This window comes from Falco punctatus (genome assembly GCF_963210335.1).
Source record: "Falco punctatus genome assembly, chromosome: 17".
NCBI classification, from domain to species: Eukaryota; Metazoa; Chordata; class Aves; order Falconiformes; family Falconidae; genus Falco; species Falco punctatus.
In genome coordinates, this window is record NC_137597.1 from 4,752,393 (window position 1) to 4,760,689 (window position 8,297).

The 8,297-nt window shown below is 58.9% G+C and overlaps 1 protein-coding gene across 2 annotated transcripts in view; it reads right to left on the minus strand.

Annotated features, from left to right (window-relative positions):
- Positions 1-1,930: 1,930 nt before the first annotated feature.
- FMOD (fibromodulin) overlaps positions 1,931-8,297 on the minus strand; it is a 39,813-nt gene continuing 33,446 nt past the window's right edge. For both annotated transcript variants that reach the window (XM_080367755.1, XM_080367754.1), the window contains one exon: positions 1,931-6,231. In XM_080367755.1, coding sequence (XP_080223881.1) covers positions 6,080-6,231 — 152 coding nt within the window. In that variant the 3' untranslated portion in view covers positions 1,931-6,079. The remainder of the gene's footprint in view (positions 6,232-8,297) is intronic.

Below are 8,297 nucleotides of genomic sequence, written 5' to 3' on the forward strand. Positions count from 1 at the left end.
CCCATCCCCATCCCAGCCCCCTCAGCAGCGGCTGCTCCCCTGCGCTGGGGCCAGCTCCAACGCTCTCATTTATGACCTGTTGGGGGATAAAAGGGGCTTGTTGGCGGCAGCGAGCAACTGGTGTGCGGGGACAACTGTTGCCATCTGTCTGGTGGGGCGGGGGGGCCGTGGCGGGGCCAGGGCCGAGCCGGGGCCGGGGTTTTGTTTCTCCTTTCATGCACCACTAAACTTTGCACCTTTTGTTTCCCAGAGAAGGGCTGAGAGCTGGGGAGAAAAGAGGCCTCTGCGCCGTGCGGGTCAGAGCAGAGCTCGCTCAGCTCGCCAGGGGGGTTGCATACGATTCTTATTATATATTATAATAGTAATTATTGTTATTTGGCAAGTCTGTCAGTGTTGGGCAATGTGGTGCTGAACCCCTCCATCCTCCCCCTGCCGTGCCGCACCCTGCGAGCTCGCTGGGCAGAGTGAGGTGCCTCAACATGTCCTGTGCCGCAGCTGCTGATGCGAGCGGGGTGCATCCCTCAGGGACCCGAGGCTGTGTGGCCCTGGAGTGACAGCGGTGCCCAGCCATCCCTGAGGGATGCTGTGCCCTTGTCCCCACAGGACAGTGTGGCTCTATCACTAAGGGATGCTGTGCCCCCATCTCCAAGGGATTCCATGCCCCTGTCTCCAGGGGCTGCCATGCCCCATGTCCCCAAGTGATGCTGTATGTGCATCCCTGAGAGATCCCATGCCCTGCCAGTGGCAGTGAGGATTGGGCAGGGCACAGGCAGCTGGGATGGTGGGAGCACCGAAAAGCTGCGTTTGCTGCCCTGGGGCAGTTTGTGCATCCTCCTGGAGCAGCGTCTGTGTCTGGGACAGGAGGGCAGAGCTCGGGGCAGGTTCCAGCCGGGTGTGTGAGTCTCACCAGCTGCCTGTGTTTTGCTCAGGCTTTCAGATACTCACTTTGCTCATCATCTGCCGCGTCACATCTTGGCTGGTAGCTGGGACGAGCCCTACGTGTCCGGGGGAGCGTGTTTCCCAGCTCTGGGGAGCACTGGAGGAGGGATGAAGGCTCGTGGGACTCCCCCCTTCACCACGTTTCCGCACCGGTGGCACTGACCCAGGAGTGTCTCGCGGGCCGTATCCGAAATACGCAGGTAGCGTGCAAGGTGCTGCGTCCCCCTTGCACATCTCTCCCAGAACCCGTGGCTACTACCCTGCCAGCCTCACATCCCAGCCCGCAGCAACAAGGCAGAAGGAGAAGGATTTAAGGGTGATGTTGGGGTCTGTGCCCCAGGACCCGCCAGCTCGTGTTGGGATGTGTTAGGGCATCTCTCACAGGGCTGGTACCTGCCCCATCCCCTCTGCAAGGGCCACTCATCCCTGCGGGTCCCTCCTGGCCCTGCAGGGAAGGGGAAACTCTCGTGTCACTGCTGGGGGATGCAACAGCCGTGTGAATGCAACACCCGCTCCTTTGGGGAACCTCCGGGAAATGTGTTACTGGGAACCGGCTGGAGGCAACAATATCCCTAAGCCCTGTGCGTCTCGGCATTCCCAGCTGCCAGACAAAGGGCGAGGCCCGTTTTCCCTCTGACAATGCCCTTTTACCAGGGAGTTTATTTCTATTACAGCACCGGATAAAACAGAAAAGGGAAAGGATGGGGCTGGAGCGGAGCAGCTGCCCTTGCTGACTTGTTCGCTGCTTTGTTGTGAGTTAAAAGGCTGGATCGGGGCTGAGACACTGGCTGTGGTTCTCCCTTAAAGCTCGAGGGCTCGTTGCCCCCTTCCCAGCCCCCGTGCGGGGATTCTGCAGAGGGACCGGCTGGGATCTGCCCCAGCAAATTCCCCTCCGGGCTGTCAGCACAGACCCTGGCATTGTCTTGGGCCACAACCCTGCTTAGTCCAGTGATGTGGAGCCTGCCGGGGGTCTCTGCCAGCATGCAGGGGGCTCAGCTTCCCTTTTTCTTCCTTTTCCCCTTTGGGGTGACTTTGGTGAGGAGGTTCAGCTCCAGCCCCAAGGCTGTGCCTCTGGTTCCTGAAGATGGTTGTGGTGTCAGAGCAAGGCACCCCCTCCTAGCGCTGCCCCAAATGCCTGCTGGGGCAGGAGGGGGGCGAAGAGCAGTGCTGAGCCTGCCCCCCCCCGCCAACCCAGACCCCCTGACAGCGAGCATGGCCCCCTGCCTTGCCTGTGCCAGCCTTCAGCAGCTTGAAGACTGGCATCAGCCGCTGCTGGGGGGGCTGTGGGCTGTGGCAGGGCTGGGGTGTGGGGTCCACGCTGCCTTTTGAAGAAGAGACAAAGCCCGTCTTGATATTTACGGCACGTGCAGCGGGAGCGCGGGGCGTGCGGGGCTGTGGGACAGATGGCGAGTGAAACAAAAGGGGAGGCAAGAATGGGAGCTGAAACAGATTGGGAATTTCCTGCCCGTCCCTCTCCCCCATGCCCAAACTCTGCTGGGGGCATGCGGGGAGTGGGACTGCCTTGCCCCAGTGGTCCCCCCAAAGTGTTTGTTTCCTTGGCAGGGTCTGACCCCACAAACTGCTTTATCCCCCAAGCTCTGCATCCTTCCAGAGCCGGGTGGAGAGAGAGCCAAAATCCCGAGAGCCAAATTCCCAAGCACCAAAATCCCATCTCCATTTTACTCCTGATGTGGAGCTGCGAGAGCAGGACCCCCCCATTCCTTCCAGCCTCAGTCTGCTCCGCTGTGAAGCGGGGACCCCAGCTCATCCAGGGAGGCGAGGGGTCCTGGCCATCTCCTGTGTCCCCCTCCCGGTGTTTTTTCCTGCTGTCTCTGCAGTTTTCTTATCTCTTCCCAGCAACGTCGCAGCTGCTGCAGGACGGATCCGAGCAGCTTATTAATAATCAACTTTTATTGCTCGTCACATCGTGAGCACGTCTGCAGATGGCCAGGCGTGGCAGTGGGAGCCGTGACCTGGCCACCGATCCTTTTGTCCTCACAACTCCTCCGCTCAGTTAAAGCTTTTAGGTTGAGCCTGAGAAGAATTGAGCAAAGGGAAGCGCTGAAGGACGTGACACCGGGTTACACTTCCCTCGGCCGTGACTTGCATCAGCTCTGCAAACGGTTGCACGCTGGATTTGAAGCCCAGAGACGATGTCGTGCCCATGGCTCACGTCCCTGCACTGGGTGGTGGCTCTTACCCACCCCGGGCTCCTCCAGCCACGTTTGGGGCAGCGTTGGGTCAAACCCATTGCCCGCAGCCTCCCCGCTTTCCTGTGTACTTCTCCGAAGGAAAATATTTGGAGTGGTTGTTTTTAAACATAAATCCCGCACTTCCTGGGGAAACATTCTCCTAAAGGAATGTTTGCAAACAGGCTGGGAAGCGTTTGCGCTGAGGGATGCTGCAATGGGAAAATAAAAATTAAAAAAAAAAAAAAAAAAAAAAAAGGGAGGAGGGGAAGAGAATCTGGGGGAAGAGGCTGGAGAGAAGTGGAGACAGAATTTGGGGGTTTCCAGGGGAGCTCTGGAGGAATCCTGCCTGTCCCCATGGGGCACGCTGTGGGAGCTGCTGGTTTTTAGGGTGTCATGCAGGGACAGCCCCAAGGTGGGTGTCCCGATCCAATGCCTGTGGCCTGAGCCCCCCTGCAGACGTGGGGTGATGGTGGGGGGCAGGTCTGGCAGGAGCAGTGGGGTGTCTTTGTCTCCTCCTCCTCCTCTTCCTCATCCTGCGATACAGGCTGCTGGGGCACACTGGACCCTGCACCTCCTGCCAGCAACAGGAGGAGGAGGAGAATGAGGAGGGGGGGCAAGCCCCCATCCCTGCTATCCCCACAACAACAAGGCAGTGACTGGGCACTCGTAGCCTCAACCAGGCCCCATAGGGTCTCCTCACCCCCCCCTTTTTTGGGGAGGAGAGCGAAAAGGAGGGTAGCGAGTTTCAATGGCCCTCTACCCCCTCACCCTTACCCCTGCCAGATGCAGAGCCAGTGCCCCAGCTGGTGTAAATCAGCAATCCTGATCGCCCTGTGTGGATAAAGCAGCTGCTGGAAGCAGCGTTGAGTGACAGCTTCCCCAGGGTTTTACCTGGCTGCTGCCAGACCCTAAAGCCCCCCACTGTGGTCATGGGGCACAGACCTCTGTGGACCCCCCAAGCTGGGTGTTGGTTTGGGAGGGGGTGTGGATGCTGATATCTAGTGGCAGCCCTGGAGTCATCAACCAGCTGGGTGGGCAGTGGGATCCCCTCAGCTGGGGGTCCCCCAGCCCGCTGCCGGGGGGTTGCATCTCTGCTGGGAATGGGGTTTGGCTGTGGGAGGCTGTGATGAGGATGTGTGCATCCCTGGGAGGCAGGAGAGGATGAGTAAGGGGGTGGCCTGAGCGGGGTCTTCTTGCCTCCTGAGCCTTGGGTGGAGCTGGGGGGGCTGTTTGGGGGACCCCAGCTCCTGCCCCCCCCCCCCCCCCCCCCCCCCGAGTGCCTGCAGCCTCTGCCCCCAGCCCCGCACCAGGCGAGCCCCCGGTGCGCGCAGGGGCCCGCAGGCGGGGAAGTGGCACTTTCTGTGCAACTCCAGAGCTATCAAAATCCTGCTTATGTGAAATATATCTCTTTTTAAGCATCCTCCAGCTTAGCTGTTAAAAATAAGCAGGGCTGAAGCCTGGAGAATATGAAAGCATCCGGAAAATAACAACTGGGAGTACTGTGCCAGTGGCACCGCCATCCCTTCCCTCTCAACTGATGCTGCTTTTCCATGTGCATTTTTTCCTTCTATAAACGTCCAGGACCCCATCTGGGATATGCTGGAGCACTGGAAGGCAGTGTACACACATGTCGTGTCTGGTACAACCACTAGACGGCAAATCCAGCCCGGATTATGTCTGCAGAAAGATCTGGTGTGCGAGAGGGGAGGTTACGGCTCCGAGCACCCAGATGCTGGGACCCTGGTCTCTGCGTTTGGGATTCCTCAGACACGTTTCGTGCAGTTACAGAAAGGGCTTTATTCGTTGGTACGATATCTACAGTTCATGCGTCAGTGAGAGTACAGGTTTTTTTGGGTTTTTGTTGCTATAGTGTTGGCATGCAGTGGAAATGCGGAGGGTCTGGATGACCTCTTCAGCTTCGCAGGTCATCTCCAAAGCTCAGCTGCCCCTTTTGGTTCTCAAACTAAACTGTCCAAGGAACCAAGCTGGGTGGTTTTGGCTTTTGGCAAATTCAAATGCGCTGCAGATGCACAGGTCACACTGATATTATTATTTTTTTTTCCAGTTGGAAGACCCTGGTTGCCTGGGCAGGGAGGGAGCTTGAGGCCAGGCTGGGGGGTGGGATGGAGCCGGGTGTGCAGGGGTCCCCAGGCAGCTGGGGGGTGGCAGCACTGGGAACTGCCCCATCCCTCCATCCCAGCGCTGCCCCGAACCAGTGGTCCAGGAGGAAAATGTGAGACCCACCTCGGCCGTGGCCCCAGACAGGCTGTTTCTCAGGGTGTTTGTCTCTAACCTCAGCAGCTGACAGCCACTCGGCAGCAGCAGGAAAGGTTTCTCTCCTTTCTCTCTGGCGCAGGAGGCTGATGGAAGCGGGGAAAAAACCGAGGGGCAAGTGCGGATGTGCTCTTCCCCATCCTAGACTGAGGGATGCTGCCAGCCAGAGCATCTTTAACCCTTTACTGATGCAGCTCCCAGCCTCCTGGGTGTCCCTCCCAGTGAATGCTGGAACCTGGCCCAGGGTGGGTGGGTTTGGATCTGCTGGTTCTTCAGGTGTGGGACCCACACCTGAACCCCTCCCTGCTGGGCTCAGGTGCTCAGTGCCACGTTTGGGAGGCAGGATGAGCTCTCCCCCATCCCTGCTGCATCCCTCCCCAAACCTGGGGAAAGGATGAATGGGGGTGCAGCACTTTGGGGGGTGGCTGTGGTGGGGTAAGAGGGGGAATGGTACCAGGACTGTCCCACCCTGCGTGGCCGGAGAGCCGGGAAGAAGGAGCATTTGGGGAAGAACGGCTCCTGCCCACCCACGTGGGCTGCTGCTGGAGTACCCTTACTGCACTATCGCGGAAGCCAAATCAAACTGTCAAGCTGCATTAAAATGGGCATGAGTGTCTCCCCAGGAATGGGGGAGCCAAGTCCAGAGGATGGGGTGGGGGCCGGGGGGGGCCAGGCTAGATCTCAATGATGGTGGCACGCCGCAGGCATAGCGGGGCATCGGGGGGCACCGCGTTTCGCTTGATCTCATTCCCGTCGAGCCGCAAGACCTGGAGCCTGGAGTAGTTCATGACGTCCACCACGGTGCAGAAGCTGCTGATGGAGAACTCTGCGGGGGGAGAGGAGACGGAGAGCTGAGCCCCAGCTGTGACCTTCGTGATGTGACTGATCTTGGGGAGTGATGTGAGAAATGTCAAGTGGGGCTGCTCTGGGGATGGGTTTGTGCGTACCGACCTCCAAGAGCTGGTTTATGTTAAGGTAGGCAGGAAAAAAAGGAAAGCACCCCCAAATTACCAATTATTCCCGCAAATTTGGTCTCGACACCCTCCCCTCTCAAGATAAAAGGGTAACTGATGCTCCTTGCCATAGTCGGAGGCAGCCCGTGAGTTTGTGCCTGCTCAAGGGTTTGGAAGCAGTGCTGGTGCCCACACTCGGCTGCCTTTGCCCAGCCTGGCTGGGATGTTTGTAGGGAAAACGCCGGGTGGAGACAGGGAAAACACCGCTTTTTATCAGGAATTGCCTTTGCAGCCTCTTTTGTGAGGCTTCGTACACCACAGCCTTCAGCCCCAGCTCTCCCCAGCTACCACAGGACCACCCAGGCAGCGTGTCCAGGAGGGAGGACATCCCCATCCCCATCCCTGTCCCTGTCCCCACCCCACGCCTGCAGACACCCCCTCCCTGTTCAACTGCCATAGGCTGCTGTCAGTGCCAGGCAGGGAAACTCGGGTCCAGTTTGGAAGGGAGGAGATGGAGCAAACTCCAAAAATTCTGCGCAGGATTTGGGACTAGAGGGCAGCAAAGCTCCAGGCCAGGCTGCTGCTGGGGAGCTCAGCTGGGTGCTGGGGGACCCCTGTGCCCCCAGGCTGGGGCTTGGGGGGGGGGGGCTGCAAGCCCTGTGGTGTGTGGGGAGGCAAGTGGGGGCCTCCTGTGTGGCTGGTGGGGCACGACCCCAGTGCTGATGCCCCATGGGGTGGGATGTGCCCCCCCCCCCCCCCCGAGGCTGGTGCTGCACCCCTGGACCCGCAGCCCCCTCGTTTCTGGGGATGCTTTAAAGGTCAGAGGCAAAACCCGCAGCTGGAGGAAAAGCTGTTGTAAAGCCTGCGCAGCTCTGCGGAGGTTTCGTGGCATTTGTGGGCAGACGTTAACAGCTACAAATGTTGAAAGCAAACAGTTGGGAATCTGTTCTTGTTTTTGTGTTTCAGTTGGTTCCCGGGTGCGGGGTTGCGTGTTTCCTATGCAACAGCGGATGGCTGCACGGGTGCATCCCTGTCCCCATCCCAGGCTTGCTCAGGGGCTCCAGCACCGCTCCGGGAGGGTCCTGCCCTCAGGGCCTGGCAGGTGAGAGGAGCAAGCCTGGATTTTTCCAGGAGAATGCTTGGGGTTTTTTTTCCCCCTAGCTTATTTTTATAAATAGCAGCCCCAGAACAATCTGTTCCTTTTATTTATTTGTGTGGAGTGAATTTTAGTCCTGGCAGAAGATGCTGCGTTGATGGCTTCAATAACTAAGAGCTCCCGTCTGTCCCAGCCCTGGCAAGGATGCACCCCTCGGCTGCAGACCGTGACCCTGGGGGGGGCTTTGGGGCCATGGACTGTGCCTGGGCTGTGCTGGTGCCCTGCAAGGTGGGGTGGGAGGTGGGCAAAGGGGGCTGCGCTGGTACTGAGCGCTGCAGACCACTGGGTATCACGGGGTACATCCCTGTCCCCTGCATTAGTGCTGGCCAGGGTGATGCGTGTTCCCACGTGCAATGACTGTGGTTGTGGGGACCCCCCACCTCTGTCTCTCTACCGGTGACCCCTCAGCCTGTGTGCAATGCTGGGCTAAGGCTGTAGTCCCCTTCCCAGGTTGTGCTTCTACCCACAGCTGATTTCTGGCACCTCTAACCAGAGGATGCTCAGGCTTTGGATAAATGCTCAGTAAAACCAGTGTGATGGCTCTGTGGGTCACACGGGAGCGTTCAGGGCTGGGAGCCTCTCAGCTCCAGCTGTGCTGGGACACAACAGGCCCCATTCCTGCCTTGCTGAGGGCCACCTAGAAGCTGCCAAATTCCAGCTTCCTACTCAAACCACTACCCCAGGTAGCCTCCCACAGGAGGTTCTGCGTCCTCGTCTCCCCATCCCTCTGTTGCACCACCATCCCCTGCACCACTGCGCTTTGGTTGATGAGTTCCTACTCAC